We start from the raw sequence: 18,013 nt of genomic DNA on the forward strand, positions 1-18,013 counted from the left end.
TGGGAAGTTGTTTTCTAACCACAGATTATGGGCAATGTCACTTCTTGCCTTACATCATAGGTAAGAGGCTATGAGCCAAGGGATGATTTTGGTCTAATTAGTGTGTCTAGCCGTCACATAGCCTCCCTGAACACCTTGTTCAGATTAGAAAATATTAATTATTTCAGAACGAAATAATTAATATTCTATCGGATCACTCCTTGTGTACGCAGTGTTTGGAGGCAGAGTGTTCAATACAGTAAATCAAAAATCAGGATACCCAGTTATATTTCACTTTCAGACAATGGATACTTTGAATATATAAAAATAAATAAAATAAATATTTTAGACACACTAAAAATCACTCTTTGCAATTCAGATTCAAGCGGAGTCTTATATTTTAAGTAGCATCTCTACTAGACGGACAGGGGTCCCCCTAGGCGCCAGGCTTCCTTCCCTCAGGTACTCAACGTCTGTGTACTCCGGAGAGCAAAACCTGAGCTAGCCCAGCGCTTTCCATCTGTCAGTCGCAGCGGGCGGGAGGTGCAAGATCGGGAAAGACCGAAGCCTGGGTTGAAAATCGTCACCGGAGGTTGGACAAAGGGTCCACACCCGGGAGTGAGCCTCACTGTGGGCTTCAGAGAACCTGCAACCGGTGGGGGCACCTGCTCTAACCGCGGGCCCTACCCTTCATCTCGTGACCGGTCATTGTGGGCCGGCGGGACAGAACCGCCCTGTTCTTAAAACTCTTGACTCCTATTGGCAGAGCATGCCACTCATCACGTTCGTCTCCGCCCCAATTGCTGACGTCGCCCAGGTTACGTCTCGCTCGTGTAGCGGCGTAATTGGCGATTGGCTGAGACCTTGTCTTGGAGCGGCTAAAGGGGAGGGGCTTGGGGATCGGAACCTTCGGGAGCGCGTCACTCAGTCGAGCTGCAGTGCTCGCTCCAGTCCCGGCGTCCCTTTTCTTGTGGCTCATCTCCGCTTCAGCAACCGTGGCACCATGGCTGTGCTGGCCGCTCTCCTGTTCTTTCTGGTAGCGGGTGAGTAGCTGGGAAGCTAGGGGGCGCGGGGACCCTGGGAGGGAGCGGCTGCTGGCGGGGGCCGCAGTGGGGGCGGTCTGGGCTTGGCGGCCCTCTTTGGGGTTCTGGACCTTGATCTGGCTCGGGCGGAGCGGCCTTGTGGTCTCTGGAGACGAGCAGGGCCACCTGGGGGGATTCTGGAGCTGACTTTAGCCTTTCGGGGGTAAAGGCGCGTAGCCGCTTGGGACCCAGTCCTCCCATTTGTCTGATCACTCCTTCCCTGTTCGAGGCCCTTTGGAGGATGGGTTTGCATTTCTTAATACACCGTTGAACCACAACCCACTACCAAGGAAAGGTTAGCTAAGAATTTAGCTGCCGCTTTTTAGCTGCTTTTTTCCACCTTCATTTCTAATGGTTGTTACTGACAATGGGTGAAACCTTACCTCCCTCGTATATATACGTATCAAGATGCGAAGTTGAGTCTTCGTTTTTAAAATAATGATTATTTCTTAAGATGGTCGCAGACAATTTCTTAGTATTGATTTCAGTTCCCAATTTGAAGGATTTGGAGAGCAGGGTATGAGTCATGCTTTTAGGGTCACATGTCAAATAAATGGTAGCTTTCTTAGTGGAACCTAGGTTCTCTAACATGGAATAAGAAGAATGGAAACGAGCTAATATTTGGCCTGTGGCTTGAGTATCATGTAGTAATGCATTTCGTTTACAGTAATCCTTAGAAGAAAGTATTCCCATTTTGCAGAGTATGAATCAAGCTGGGTATGACAAGGGGAATATGTATCAAAGCTGGGCATGACAAGGGGAATATGTATCAAAGCTGGATTTGAAGACAGACAGATCAGATGACTTCCACGTAGGGGATGCCTTTCCACTCTATGTGTGTGGCACAGGGAGTTCTGTGTGGCAGCGTGGGAGTAGTGGGACAGACGCTGGGCTTGCAGACAATAGGATACAAGAAGTCAAGTGAAGCCAGGCATGGTGGTGCATGCTTTTAATCCCAGCCCTTGGGAGGCAGAAGCAGGTGGATCTCTAAGTCTGAGGCCAGCCTGGTCTACAGAGTGAGTTCCAGGACAGCCAGGGCTACACAGAGAAACCCTGTTTCAAAAAAAAAAATCAACTGGAGAGCACCTTGGGGAGGAATGGGTGTTTTGTGTCAAAGAGATACCTTGTGCCTGTGCTGTGTGAGATGCTGGTCTTACTTTTGGAATGGCAGTTGAAGTGAAAAAGACCTAGTAATGGTTTTGAACACCAAAGCTCTTCTCTGCCCTGGAGGTGCCCAGCCCTCTGTGTTAATAGTTAACATATATTTCAGGCCTCCAAAGTGTTAGGGTCTCTATCATTGTTGTTGGTTCTGGAAAGGCCATTCTGATTTAATCAAAGATACTTTGGGGGATTTTTCAAGGTACTTGGTAACTGCTTGCCACAAAAGCATGAGGACATGAGTTTAAACCCCAGCACCCATATAAATAAACACCAGTGTGTGCTTATAATCTCAGGGCTGGGGAGGTGGAGATGGGTGGATTCCTATAAGTTCCTTGCTGGCCACTGTAGCCTAATGGGTAAGTTTCACATTCCAATGAGAGACAGGGTGGACAGTTCCTGAGGAAAGACACTGGAGGTTGACCTCAGATTCCACATGCTTGCATATACATCCATGTGTCCGTGTACACACACACACACGTTGGGAGAATTCTTTTGTTTTAATTTGGTTTAAAAGTTAAAAACAAAACCTTTCCATTGACACTGTAGTTCAGCTGGACATCTATATCCTGCCTGACATCTTATGAAGACCTAGATGTCCCTGACCTCAGAGAGATCTGCCTGTCTCTGCCTTCTGAGTACCACTGTGTTCAGCTCTATGACATTTTGAGTCAGGGAGGTTTTGGTTTTTGGTTTGGTTTTTGTCTAAGGTAAAATAATTATTTCTCTCCATGGTCCGGACATGCTAGCCTTGCTAAAGTGGTTTAGTTCATATAACAGTTGTCTGAGCTGCTGGCTCTTGTCAGGTGTCAGTACAGTGTTATTTTCCACGGTGACTAAGCGTGATTTAGTGGAAAACATCTTTAAGAGCTCAGATTTCACTGTTTGCTTTGAAACAGTGTTAGGGAACTAGAACGAACTAGGGAACCTGGGCTATGACTACCAAGTTCTGAGGCATATTTGAAAAAGTTCAGATATTTAGCCTAGAGAAAAAGGACCAAGAGCTAACACATGGTATCGGTACAGGTGCTTGTAAAGGAGGGAGTTGATTTTGGTCTCTGATGGCCTGGAGACAGAAGTAGCCCCTATCCCTTTTTTTAAGTTGATTGATTTTTATTCCATCATTCATAGAAGCTCACTGCACAAGATCGTGGAGTCTCTGAGGAAGGGACACTAATTCCCTCTCCAAGACAGACTGGAGAAGCTCAAGGAATGTCCCCCAGGGGAGGTGTCTCCCAAGAAGATTATAGGAAAGGCTGAGGTGGGGGAAAGAATTCAAACGCAACAGTGTGTGCATGTGAGCACAGGGTAATGAGAGCGGAAGAGCAGGGGGCTTGTTGAAATCTTAGAAGTCAGCTTGGTGAGCTGGCCAGGGGACATTGTTTTCCCGAAAGACTCTGGGCAGTGAGCACAGGCATTTAAGCCGAAGGGTGAATAAACAGATTTGTATTTTGGAAATATGAAGAGAAACCTGGAGCTGAGGGTAATATGACAGGGTCATAGGCAGCCAGCTGCAGCAAACCTGGTGAGGGATGGCCATGGTATTGGGGGGGGGCTGTTGGGGGGTTGAAGGGTGTCAGGAAATAATGGGAAAAGAGCAGCAGAAACCAGCGGATGGTTGGTTGTGGAGTGGCAGAAGGGCTTAAAGAGGAAGTGTTCAAGCAGCTAAATGGAAGAGAGACTGTAGAAGTCTCTGGAAAGCTAGTGAGTCCAGAATCAAACCAACTGTTGAGTTTGAGGGGGCAGTGAGACTTACAAAGAAATGTCAGTGCTGAGTGTGTAGGCCTAAGACTGGAGGAGAGCTAAGTGGGACTAAAAACCTGGGAGCAGGCAGTGTATTGGGTGTTTACTCCCTTAGGGGTAGATAGGCTCAGTCAGGGAGCATGGTGTAGAATTGAGTCTTCCGAGCTTTCAAATAGAGAGTATGCTACATGATTCAGTTGGGTGCTGGGAGGATATACTAGAGTTTCCTGTATGTGGGGTGCTTTTGTTTGTTTCTTTTTTTTTTTTTTTTTTTTTTTTTCGAGACAGGGTTTCTCTGTATAGCCCTGGCTGTCCTGGAACTCACTTTGTAGACCAGGCTGGCCTCGAACTCAGAAATCCGCCTGCCTCTGCCTCCCGAGTGCTGGGATTAAAGGCGTGCGCCACCACGCCCGGCATGTGGGGTGCTTTTAAGCCTTTTATTTTAAATAGGAATGGTCAGATGTTTTAAACTTGGGTTTATATCATGATTACATTGGGAAGAACATTGTAGACGTTAAAATGTTTTATGGGTGCATTATCATACAGTACAGATTTGTAATCAATGATTGGATCTACATGTATATCATATATATTATAGAAACAGGTAGAGAGAACTGGTATCCGAAGCCCAGCACCATAACTTTGACGGGTGGAACAGGAGGAGAACGTGGCAGCAGTCAGAGGAATTGGAAAGAAAACCAGGGGCCAAAGTGGGATTCCAAAGAGGGACTCTGTCACATGTGTGGGGAAATGAGGCAGTTGAGGCAGGAGAACTGTGCCTCAGGCTTTGGTGTGCTGTTTCAGGGTGTAGGCAGAGACTGGGGGCCAAAGCAGGCAGCATGAGATGAAGTAGAAAAGCGAAGACTGGACTGTTCCAGTTCCAGGGTTCTTCCCCTGAAGGGAAGCATTTTGAGATAGCTTTTGCTTTGGCAAGACACCTGTCTTCGTGGTTCTGAGTTTAGGCAGCACACAGGACTTGGGTTTGTGCTGAGGAGAAGGGGAAATTGGTAGTTCCGGGTGTGACTTCACTCGCTCATCAGCCCGCAAACATCTGCCAGGCAGTTGTGTGTCAGGTGCTATTTTCAGCTCTGGGAATGTATGAACAAGACACACTGAAATCCCTGCCTACCTCCATATAGTCACTTATCTCTTGCTGTGTCTTCTATCTAAAAAGTGGATCAATAAATGGTAAGTGAATAATTCCTTAGACAGATGAATGAAAGTCTGTGAGCAAGCCAAACAGAAGATTGTGTTAGACAAGGTATTCTTGTGACTAGAAGTTGAAGCAGCTAGGGACTGTAGGTGAGGAGAGCAAGTGGGTGGCCTAGAGTCTGTAGGCTTTCTCTGTAAAGCTGGGGGTAGGTTATCTGGAGATCGACTGGAGGGACACGAAGCCCATTTCAGTTCAGGACAAGGAAAAGGTTTTCTAAGAACTAGCGTGCTAGGGCAGTGGAGCTGACCTCTGGCAGACAGTGTTTGTAAATTGAGGTGGCACTCCCCCATCACTGAGTAAGGGACGGCTGGCATGACGCCTGTAACATGCAGAAACTTGGACAATGTCACTCTTATAATGCTGCCAATGGGTTTCTGAGCCGTGGGCTGCTGAAGGAGTGTTGGGCAGCTGTGGTTGAAGGTAACCCCAAAGGTGAGGCAGTTACAGCATGCCATGGGAGCTGAAGGTGTGGGGCCACATCTCAGAACAAAGCTATCTGCATGGCCAGAGAGGTGCCTGAAATGGGTGTGCTCTTGGAAAGTATAGGCTCCTTGCCTGTTTTCCCCAGCCTTCACAAAGTAAGGCTGTCAAGATGCCTGAGGTGTTTCATTTTCAGTTTTGCCCTGGAGGCTCTGTGTAGTTCTACTGGGTAATAAACCCAGATTTCTGTTGCCTACAGATGACCATTCCATTCTGGTAATTTGTTGGTTTTTTTTAAAATGTGCCTTCAGCTAAAATTTTAGAAATTGTTGCTCTGGCCCTGGGCTGACTTGAAACTCCTAACTGGGCCTGCATTTGTACCAGCCTGAGGCCTTTTATTTACTGTCAATACTGCCCGACTAAAACATTGACTGTTGTTGCTTTCTGTGTCATTTGAATAGCATAGGCTTAAGCATTTCTTTCTTGAGCTTGAGGGAATAACACGGATACCGTACCAAAGCCTCATTTTCCCATAGAAGGCCTGGCCAGGATTGGTTTTAGACTTGGAACTAATTTTTTTTCCACAGGAACCCAAAAGTTTCTATTAGCTACTTGTCGTTCTAGGGGTGTGGCTCAGGGGTGGGGTGCTTGCTGTAGCATGCGTCAAGCCTTGGAGACCATTTCCAGCACCACAAAGACGAAACGGAGCCCTTGACCGTGGGGGAGGTCTTTAAGTCAGTCCCTTTGCTTCTCGTCCTTCACTTTTTAGCGGTAGATGGTGCACGCTTTGATTAGTTGGTGATTATAGGGTCTGCACGTTTTCTCACCATCCTGGTGTGTCAACTGAAAACACTATTCATGGACTTTGATTCTGAAGACGGAAGTGTTTTATATCCCACCTGTTAACACCTGTGCACACATAGACACACACATCCTTGACAGTCTTGGTTTCACTAAGTTACCTATGTGGTGGCATAAGGAAACACCCTGTATCTGGAGATGTATACTAACCTGTAAGGATGCACTGGCCCACCCGCCTAGTAGTAAAATAAGAACATCATAAATGGTCTGGAAACAGAATAATGCGAAGATTTCAGGTTTCCTTCCTTTTTAGTACCAGAAAGAAAAAAAAACCCTTTTTGCTTTTTAAAGTCCAGAGAACTGCCATTGATGACTAATTCTTGCTAATCTGCCACGGTCCCCCATTAAGGGTCATCTGTAGACAGGTATCCTCATCATTAGAAGGAACCTCTTTCAGTCCCCCAAGGCTCAGGAACATTATGGGAAAGGCAGAGAGCATGTGAGAGCCTGGGGCTGGAGAGAAGCTCCGCAGTTAAGAGCACTCAGGCTCTCCCAGACGAGCTGTGTTCAGTTCCCAGCACCCACATGGTGGTTCACAACCATCTGAAACTCCAGTTCTGGGGTATCCAATACCCTTTATTGGCCTTTGGCACCAGGCACACACGTGGTGCGCAGACATACATGCAGGCAAATGCTCTTACATGTAAAGTAAATACATAAATAGTATACGAGCCTGAAGAAAGGCTGCTGCGGACCACTCTCTTCGAGGTATGTCGTGGCACTGTTAAAGCCACAGCAGCTGTAATTCCATGCACCCTGCCATATGCTGTGAAGGGCTCAGGAAGCTTCGCCCTTTGCTGAGGATTTATAGGCAGTTAACAGGAGCTGGGGGAGGGAGTCTTATGAGGCCCCACCCATCCCTGAAGACCTATAGGCAGTGAGTGGTTGCAGGGTATGGGCGGATTTTCTTGGTGTAGCCACTGATAAGGAACCATACACTTGTAAATAATCCTTTACCCATGCTCCAGGGTTCAGGCCTTATTAAGCTCTGGTTCACTCCCCCCCCCCCCCCAAAAAAGACGTGAAAATAGAGGGTTAATTAGGAAGAGGAAGGAAGGGGGTGGGGGATGGAGGTGGCAAGAGAGGATAATGGTAAATATGATCAAAATTCATTATAGCTCTATAAAAATACCATAATGAAACTCATTATGCATAGTTAATATTTGCTAATTTCAATTTTTAAAAAGAATATTCTCTGGCAGAGTTAGATATGTACATACACTTTTTAGCTGATGCTTTGGGGGGTAAATTGTTGATGAGTCTTGGAGCATAGCTCCAATCTGGGATTAGGCTGTTTAAAATATGCAGTAGCACATGCGCCTATACTATGAAGACTTGCATGCCATCCCTAGAATCCCACCAGAAGTTTCGCTATATTTATGATTCAGTATTTTGTCCAAATATAATTTAGCATGTTGAGCCAGTGAAGAATGGGGAAATGTATTATGTTTAATAAACTTCAAGGTGGATGCAAAAGATATATAATGATGCTCATTTGTCTGTTCTCTCCTTAGGTGCTTTAGGGAATGAATTTAGCATATTAAGATCGCCAGGGTCTGTTGTTTTCCGAAATGGAAATTGGCCTATACCAGGAGATCGAATCCCAGACGTAGCTGCACTGTCCATGGGCTTCTCTGTAAAGGAAGTATGTATACTTAAAAATAAATAGTTGTAACTGCTTTTAAAACATTTTTTATTGATTTCTTCCTGTAGTCAAAAAGAGCAACAGACAAACACAGGTACATTTGCTGTGGATTACAAAACGTTAAAGGCTCGTCAGTATTTGGGGTGATCTTAAGTACATGTTTCTAAAACCAAGTCTTCTTCATACATCATTATCAATAAGCCTCTCCATCATCGTGACAACCTGCATGTGTATAGATGCATCTATCTAGTCATTTAAGTATATTTTTATTTTGAATTGACATGTAATTTACATATTACAGGTGTGCTGCTATTAATAGGTTGTCTTTTTTTTTTTTTAAGTGCAGTTAATTTGCTACAACTGCTAAAAATGCCTACACATCTCATCTGAAGTTAGATAATGTAACTGTGGCTATTTTCCTAAAATGAGGCTGTGATCCATGGTAGTCCCTAGCTACTGATAGAACTGTAGGAGAGGGGCCTGGACCCATTCAGTCCAAGAGGCCTGAAACTCAAACCTTAGGAGGACGGGGTGCCACTTGCTCTGTCTTGCTTTTACAGCCTCTTGCCGCTTTGTAAGTTGGCTGCTGACATCATCAGTCACTTGAGATTGCTTGGAGCAATCTCACACCCATAGTTCTGCTTGGGCACTCCTGGCAGTTGGGCTAAGGGTCCAGCCCACAAGCTCTGGTTTCTTTGGACAACCTGAGTGAGCAGGCTCTGTTGTTTACACTGAAGGATGAGATTTGTATCTAGTTCTCTGCAAGCTTAAATTTGACTATAAATGACTGTTCCATTAAGCTTCAGAAATAATTATTAGTAAGGCAACATGAATCACGGTTAAAGGCATTTTATGTATAAAGTGCTTAGTGGAGAGAGAACATTTTGACAGTTCTTGCTAATTCTGCAAGGTAAAAGCAATGCTGTGCATAAAGGAAAATGATTCAGGGGAAGAAAATAACAGCTCACCAGCTGGAAGAGTACAGAGCACACAGGCTTTGTTTACTCGCTTCCTTTTTACACAAAAGTTGTGAGTGAACTTTCTGATAAAGAAAAGTTCTTTACGAACATAAAGAAGGCAGGCAGGCAGGCATCCATGACCCTCCCTCCTTAGGACACTGTGGCCGTTGCTTCAGTAAGATGCCCATGTCACCTTTGAGTGTCCCCAGCCAGTGTCATCCCTAGACCCCTTCACTCTAGTTAGTAGGTGTTCCTGGGGAGATAGTTTCCATATTTGAGAATTAAGAACTGTGTTGCACATTTCAATCTTTAGGACCTGTCTTGGCCAGGGCTTGCCGTGGGTAACCTATTCCACCGGCCACGGGCTACCATTATGGTGATGGTGAAGGGGGTGGATAAACTGGCACTTCCCGCAGGCAGCGTCATCTCCTACCCTTTGGAGAATGTGAGTATTTTTTACATAAACTTGGTGCACTGGAAACTTTCTCTGTCAACTGATATGAATGCAGATGAGTTCTGTGTAATAGTATAAACAACACCCAAGATTAGTATTATTCTGTTAAATATTATCTCAGTATTACCTATGCAACCTTATTGCAGTATCTCCATTGAATTTGCATGTGTTTGTGTGTGCATATGTATTTTCAATCTCTGTATCTTTCTTTGAACTGTCTTTATTATCTTGCTTGTTTTCTCATTTAAAAAGTGAATTATAGTCGAAACCTCTTTTTTGAGAGCAACCTCTCTAAAACACAGTTTCCTTTGAAATTCTTTTGAAAGTAAAAAATTACATGGTGGTTGTAAGTTTACTAGAACGTGGTCATGCTCTAAGGAGGAGAGTTGTAAGGTAAGGGACTCTGCCTCCGTTCTATTGCTGTTATAATCTACCGTGACCAAGGCAACACATAGAAGGGCTTTGGGACTTATGGTTCCAGAGGGATAATAGTCATGGTGGGGTGGAGGGATGGTGACTGAGCAGGAAGCTGAGGGCTTACATCTTCAAAGCACAAGCAGAGGGAACAAGCTCAAAAGGGTACAAATCTAGGCTCTGCAAGGCCACTCCAGTGGCACACTTCTTCCAACAGGGTGCCAAAGAGGAAGGTGAGCAGCAGTTGACAGTGAAATTTTCTTTTCTGTAGGAGGTTAGGGACAATAAACTGCTTCCGTTTCTTAGGAAGAAGTCTAGTAAAACTGCAGCTGCCTCAGAAGGGCTGGCCTGCCCTTCTCTGTCTTGAGGCCCCGAGAATCACCTGGAAACCCTCAGAATTACAGTTAGAGAGAGAGAGGTTCCTCCCACAGTCACATGATCTCCACTTTGGGAGGCATTTCCACAACCAGGGCTCCTTTGATTGAAAATTGAAGATGAGCTGAGCATGGAGGCACACACCTTTAATCCTAGCACTTGGGAGGCAGAGGTAGGCAGATCTCTGAGTTCGAGACCAGCCTGGTCTACAGAGTGAGTTCCAGGACAGCCAGGGCTCTGTTACACAGGAAAACCCTGTCTCAAAAAAAGAAAAACAAAAATGAAGGTGAGGTGAATTTGCAACTTGAATCAGAAAACAGGTGCAGTAAGATGTTCAGTCCCCTGGATCTATAGTTATAGTTAACAGGTCAGTCCCAAAGAAACTTGTACATGCATTAAGATTGAAGATGTAGTGGAATGGATAGCCTAGTAGAAGCAAGGTCCTAGGTCCCATCCCAAGCACTGCAAAAAATGCATCAAAAACATGCATCAAAACATGCATTAAAACTGGAACTTAAAGGAAAAAATTACAAGACATTTTTGATGGGTGGTATTTTTGTTTATATTTTAATTGAAATGTTGATTGTGATTCCTTAATTCATTTGTTACTTACAAACATGTTTTATTGCCAAATGCCTGAGCTCTTTTTCAATAATTACTGTTTTAATTTCTAATTGCATTATGTTGTAAGACTGATGTGTATTGCTGTTCACTTTGGGAACCTTCTTTTGCAGACTCACTCTGCTGTGATCCTATTTATAAGCACATGTGGCATGCTTATAGAAGCACACTATGTGGGCTGGAAATCTCTTCATAGCTCAGTGCTGGAGTGCTTAGCTCAGTGCTGGAGTACTTACCTAGCTTGCAGGAAGCCCTAGGTCCAGTTCCCCGCCCCCCCCCCCCCCCCCCCCACACACNCACACGGCCATGACCTAGACCACAAAGCAAAGCTGAGCACAATAAGGATCCAGTGTCTGTGTAATCCTAGCACTTGGGAAGCTAAGGCAGGAGGAGTACTGCAAAATTGAAGCTGGCCTGGGCTATATAGTAAGTTTGAGGCAGTGTGGGTGGCATAAGACCCTGTCCCAAAGACACCCAAAACCCCATGTATTTGGGTCATACCCTTTCCCCGTCCACTTCCCAGTCCTGACTTTACTTTGATGAATTGACTTCCTTCGATCCTGCACATCAGTGAGATCGTGCTATTTGTTCAGCACCAGGATTATTTCAGTTAGCATAATGTTCTCACCCATGTGGTCAAAAAGATGTCTCCATCCCCAACCCCCATCCTGCCCTGTGGCCCTTGGAAGGCTAAATGGTATTTCTTTTTATTTATGTATGCATGTATGTATGTATTTATTTATTTATGGTTTTTCGAGACATGGTTTACTCTGTATAGCCCTGGCTGTCCTGGAACCTACTCTGTAGACCTCGAACTCAGAAATCCTCCTGCCTCTGCCTCCCAAGTGCTGGGATTAAAAGTGTGCACTACCACTTCCTGGCTAAATGGTATTTCTATAAATGTTTTATAAATGTTTTTTGTTTGTTTTGTTTTTGTTTTGTTTTGTTTTTTCCGAGACAGGGTTTCTCTGTATAGCTCTGGCTGTCCTGGAACTCACTTTGTAGACCAGGCTTGTCTCAAACTCAGAAATCTGCCTACCTCTGCCTCCCGAGTGCTGGGACTAAAGGCGTGCACCACCACGCCCAGCCGGTATTTCTAATATGTATATATGCTACATTTTTTTTTTTCTGGTACTGCAGTAGAACCTAGGATGGCTTGTACACCAGGCAAGTACTGTCCCATTGACCAATACCCCCAGCCCTAGGACATTTTCTTTATCCATATTTTTAGAAAGACACTTTGTTTGCTTTCATATCTTTGCTTTTATGACTAGTGCTGCAGTAAGCATGGGGGGGCATAGTAGATGTCTTCAGTGTACTGATTGCTCTTACCCTTAAATATGCACCCAGTGGTCCAGAGAGATGGTTTGCGGCTTAAGAGCATTTGCTGCTCCTGCAGACCGCTGGTCTCAGTTCTCCCAGCTCTCATATCCAGCCGCTCACAACAGCCTCTAACTCCAGTTCCAGATGATCCTATACCCTCTTCTGGCTTTGTCAGGCACACACACAGCTGCATACAATTTTAATAAAATAATAAGCCTTTAGCTATGTCCCTAGAAGTGGCACTACTGAAGCATGCTTTAGTGGTGTAATGTGCTGAACGATGGTGATTATAATTAACTTCTGCCTTGGTTTCTTTCCTATTGCTGTGATAAACATCATGACCAAAAGCAACTTGGAGAGGACTGGGTTTGTGCTAGCTTGTAGCTCACAATCCATCATGAAGTGAGATCGCGGCAGGAACTCGGGGAAGAAAGCTCAAGGCAGGAACTGAAGCAGAGACTGTGGGGAGCACTGCTTATAGGCTGCCTCTCCATGGCTGCTCAGCTTGGCTTTTTATACAACCCAAGCTCTCCGGGTGGTGGTGGCACACGCCTTTAATCCCAGCACTTGGGAGGCAGGTGGATTTCTGAGTTTGAGGCTAACCTGGTCTACAGAGTGAGTTCCAGGACAACCAGGGCTATACAGAGTAAACCTTGTCTCAAAAAACCAAAAGCAAACAAACAAACAAAAACTACCCAAGCTCACCTGTCCAGGGGTGCTACTGCAGTGGGCTGGGCCCCAGCCCTCTCACGTGAATCATTAATCATTGCCCCACAGACATATAGACCGATCTGATGGTGGCATTTTTTTCTTTGTAATTTTTTTTTAGATTTATTTATTTATTATTATATGTAAATACACTGTAGCTGTCTTCAGACAGAAGAGAAGAGGGCGTCAGATCTCATTACGGATGGTTGTGAGCCACCATGTGGTTGCTGGGATTTGAACTCTGGACCTTCGGAAGAGCAGTCGGGTGCTCTTACCCACTGAGCCATCTCTCCAGCCCCTCATTTTTTTTCTTAATTGAAGTTCCCTCTTCCCAGATGACAATAGCTTGTATCGAATCGGCAGAACACTAACCAGCATAAACATTTTTAAACATTTTTAAATTGCCTGTTAGATTTTAAATATTTTCACCACACAAAACAGAAATCTCATCATTTCTCTCTTAAACCAGAAGAGCAAGAAAAGAAAGTATGAGTGTATCGTATAAAGCTAGGCAGCAGAAATGAATCACATAGTTCTAAGAATGAATGGTCACTGGTTTACTGCAGACTCCTCAAAATTCTCATGTAACTCTTGGAGGTGGGTGGAGGGGACAGAGAGCACGCTGTGGTCGGTGATATGGTGAACTCTTCATTTGTGGTAATGGATGGTGCCTACATACCAAGACATATCATGAAAATGTTTTATTTAGAAAGGTTGGTGATAGCTGGGGGTGGTGGCACACGCCTTTAATCCTAGCACTTTGGAGGCAGAGGCAGGAGGATTTCTGAGTTTGAGGCCAGCCTGGTCTATAAAGTGAGTTCCAGGACAACCAGGGCTATACAGAGAAACCCTGTCTCAAAACAAAACAAAACAAAACAAAACAAAACAAAAAAAACAAACAACAAAAAAGAAAGGTGGTGATAAAAAGGCAGATTCACCAGGACAATTTCTGTAATTTATTATGTGATTACTATGAAAATCACCATGTATTTCATTAATGCATATTTATTGCATTTATGTACAAATATATAAAACCTAGAGCACCATTTAAAATTTATTAGCATAGAAACCCAAATTTGATTTTTGAGACAGGGTCTTTTAAGATTTATTTATTTATTATATGTATGTACACTGTAGCTGTGTTCAGACACACCAGAAGAGGGCATGAGATCTCATTACAGATGGTTGTGAGCCACCATGTGGTTGCTGGGAATTGAACTCAGGACCTCTGAAAGAGCAGTCAATGCTCTTACCCAGTGAGCCATCTCTCCAGCCCTTGAGACAGTGTCTTATTTATGTAGCCCAGGTTGGCCTTGAATTCTGCGTTACCATGACATGCACCGTCAGTATATGTGGTGCTTGGAATTGAACCCAGGGCTTCATGTATAACAAGCACTCTACCAACTAAGCCCTGTGCAAACGAAACATTTTGAAGTAGACTAGCCACACTTTGCATGAGAAGAAGCTATGACAAGAGCTCACTTCCTTGACTGACTTTGAATGGCTACTTCTGATTATCTTGGAAGAAAATGGGGAAAGAGATAGAAGGCCCAGGGAACAATACACACACACAATCTAAAGGCAGAAATAACCTTTATATTCTACTTGGCAAGGCTTCCTTTTGTCCTGTTGTAGTTTCAAGTGATCCTGATGAAGAAATTCTTTTTTGTTGTTGGTTTTTTTTTTTTTGAGACAGGGTTTCTCTGTGTAGCCCTGGCTGTCCTGGAACTCACTTTGTAGACCAGGCTGGCCTCGAACTCAGAAATCTGCCTGCCTCTGCCTCCCAAGTGCTGGGATTAAAGGCATGCACCTTAATTTGTTCACATTCTTGAACAAATATGCAAAGCTCTCTAAAACAGCATGGGAAAAGTTACTATGTACCAATCACCCAGGCCTTTTTTACCCGTTGAGCTTAGGAGTCTATATAATTACTATATAGACTGTATAATTATTTCTTTTCCTCCCAAATCTGGTATTTAACTCCTTCATTAGCTTCTCCAGGTTGATTACTAGGGCTATACTCTTCAGCCTCCAACTCTCCTGAGCCAGGTGAATGAGGTAGGCAGGCAAGTTAGTGTCATAGGTGTTTCCACCCAAGCCTGAGGCGGTGTCCACAGAAGGCAGGCACTTGAGAGGCTGCTGACAACTTGCTTTTGTGAGCTTGGTTGCTCTTCCCCCTCTCGGTCTTGTGACCTCATTTTGGAACTTTGGGAAGAGTTAATATGCATCTTGAGTAAGAGGAAAGCATCGTGTCTGTTCCAGTCATAAAATCCTGAAATTTTGGATACCAGTATTCTGTCAATAAGCTTTCTATACTTACCTTCATCCCTGGCATTCATTTGCTGCTTTTTGACAGTAGCCTTTATGTGCTAATGGAAGTACTGGATGAAAAGTCACCAAGAAATCTCCAGTAAAACAAAAACATACTGGGTACAGTGTAATTTAGACACTTGTGAAGTGGGGGCCAGGGGTTCACATGTTTGAGTCCGTAATGAAGCTACATACTAAGTTTGATGCCAGTTTGAGCTACTGCTTATTTGAAAAAAAAAAATACTACTGCTTTAAAAATTCTTTTGTAGCCAGCTATGGTAGTACACACCTTTAATGCCAGCACTCAGGAGGCAGAGGCCAGCAGATCTCTGAGTTCAAGGGCAGCCTGGTCTACCGAATGAGTTTCAGCATAGCCACAATTGTTACACAGAGAAACCCTGTCTCCAAAAACGAAACCAAACAAACCAACCACCCTTGTTTTGGAGTGTATTGTCTGCATGTATGTCTGTGTATCGTGTGCTTGCCTGCAGTGGTAGAGGTCAAGGGAGGGCATCAGATCCTCTGGAACTTGAATGATCAATGGTGTTAAGGTACCATGTGGGTTCTTGGGAAGCAGCCCTGAGTCCTCTGTTTGAAGGAGCAGAGGACTGCTTTATCTCTAGCCTCTTGTTGTTTTAATACTGTAACATAAGAAGTACAATAGTTTTTGAGAGAAATTTTTTTTGTAATCTATTTTTTAAATAGTACAGAACAAAACAAACCCAGCATAGCATAGAAGTGCAAATTTTGGTCACACCCAAGGGTAGGGGGGGACAGCTTTGTGGGCACTGCTGGTGTTCTTGTCTTAATCTAGTTGGATTAGGAGAGTGCACCCACTTGTAAATGTGGTTAAATCTCCTTACGGCAGGGTTTGTGTACTGCATTGTAAGTATGTTGCACTTTAATAAATTCCAAGGGATAGAGAAATGGCTCAGCAATTAAGAGCATTGACTGCTTTTGCAGAGGACCTGGCTTTGATTCCTAGCACCACATGGCAGCCAGCTCACAACCATTCTGTAATCTAGAGCCAACACCCTCTTCTGGTCTCCAGAACCTGGCATACATCCTATTTTATCTAAGGGACTTAACTCTATCTGAAAGTCACCAGTAAATATTTTAACATTATATGAGGCCTGCTTCTCTTTTGGTGAAATTCAGTATCTCAGATTTCCTCAAACTATCTCTTTCAATGGAAGCAGATAAAATTACAGTGACATATATGTTCAATTGATATTACAACCCAAATGTATTGCTGTGTAAAATACACAAAGCTAAGCATACATACCTATAATATATACCTATAAATATATATATATATATAATGTTATACATACACACACATATATAAAATATTATACATACACACACACATATCTATATTATACATACACACTCACACACATATAATACTATACATACACACACACTCACATACACATATATATAATATACACACACACACTCACACACATATATATAATATTATACATATACAAACTCACACACACACACACACACACACACACACACACACACACATATATATATATATATAATATTATACATACACACACAGATAATCCTAGAACTTGCAAGTAGAGGTACAAGGACCAGAAGTTCAAAACCCCTCACTCCAAAAATACACAAATAAACAACAAAACTAGTTTGTGTTTAATAGTGTCCTGTCTTTATGTTTGCAAATTATTTCTCATTTAGGCACTGGGAGATAGACTTAGCCCACTAAGGAGCTCTTGAATCTCCTGTGCCTTCAAAGGGACTCTTGTGTAGAAAAGAGTCTTCTAAGTTTCCATCAAAAGTGCTGGTGTGATGTGTGTGTGTGTGTGTGTGTGTGTGTGTGTGTGTGTGTGTAGGGTTTTTTTGTTTATTTGTTTAGTTTTTTTTTTTTTAAGATGTATTTATTTATTATATGTAAGTACACTGTAGCTGTCTTCAGACACTCCAGAAGAGGGCGCCAGGTCTTGTTATGGATGGTTGTGAGCCACCATGTGGTTGCTGGGATTTGAACTCTGGACCTTCCGAAGAGCAGTTGGGTGCTCTTACCCACTGAGCCATCTCACCAGCCCCGGTTTTTGTTTTTTTTGAGACAGGGTTTCTCTGTGTAGCCCTGGTTGTCCTGGAACTCACTCTGTAGACCAGGTTGGCCTCAAACTCAGAAATCCACCTGCCTCTGCCTCCCAAGTGCTGGGATTAAAGGCGTGCGCCACCACCGCCCAGTGTGTGGAGGGTTGTTTTGTTTTGTTTTGTTTTTGTTTTTGTTTTTGAAAGAAAAAAGCAAGATTGGGTAGGATATTATATGAAAACATACCACAAAAAAATCCTGGTAAATGTTTTGTGGAACCATAAAGAAGATTGAAAAAAGCATGTCATTTGCAGGGGAAAATTTAATAGAACAAGAAGCAGTAATGTTAGGTGAAAAAAAAAAAAAAAACAGAATCTGAAAGTCAATATTACATGTTTTTTCTCATGTAGAAACCAGAATCCAACAGGAAAAGAGACAACTGAAAAATAATAGAGGGCGTAGAGAAAAGCCTGGGGAAGGAGGGGTGATGGGAGAGTGAAGGACGGTAGAAGAGGCGCCTCCCCATGTTCAAAGCACATGGCAGCCTGGGCATCAGAGTGAAGCCTGTAATACGCACAGTTGATACATAGCAAGAATAATGCAAAGAGCTATCCTCATATGTGCCTTCCTGAGGCTGCTTGCTTATATTAGCTGGGTCAATTTTCTTT

At 43.7% G+C, this 18,013-nt stretch overlaps 1 protein-coding gene across 1 annotated transcript in view; it reads left to right on the plus strand.

The window, feature by feature from the left end:
- Positions 1-851: 851 nt before the first annotated feature.
- Atp6ap2 (ATPase H+ transporting accessory protein 2) overlaps positions 852-18,013 on the plus strand; it is a 29,422-nt gene continuing 12,260 nt past the window's right edge. The window contains exons 1-3 of the mRNA XM_021153168.1: positions 852-1,022; positions 7,971-8,101; positions 9,374-9,505. Coding sequence (XP_021008827.1) covers positions 983-1,022; positions 7,971-8,101; positions 9,374-9,505 — 303 coding nt within the window. The 5' untranslated portion in view covers positions 852-982. The remainder of the gene's footprint in view (positions 1,023-7,970; positions 8,102-9,373; positions 9,506-18,013) is intronic.

The sequence above is a fragment of the Mus caroli genome, chromosome X, assembly GCF_900094665.2.
Source record: "Mus caroli chromosome X, CAROLI_EIJ_v1.1, whole genome shotgun sequence".
NCBI classification, from domain to species: Eukaryota; Metazoa; Chordata; class Mammalia; order Rodentia; family Muridae; genus Mus; species Mus caroli.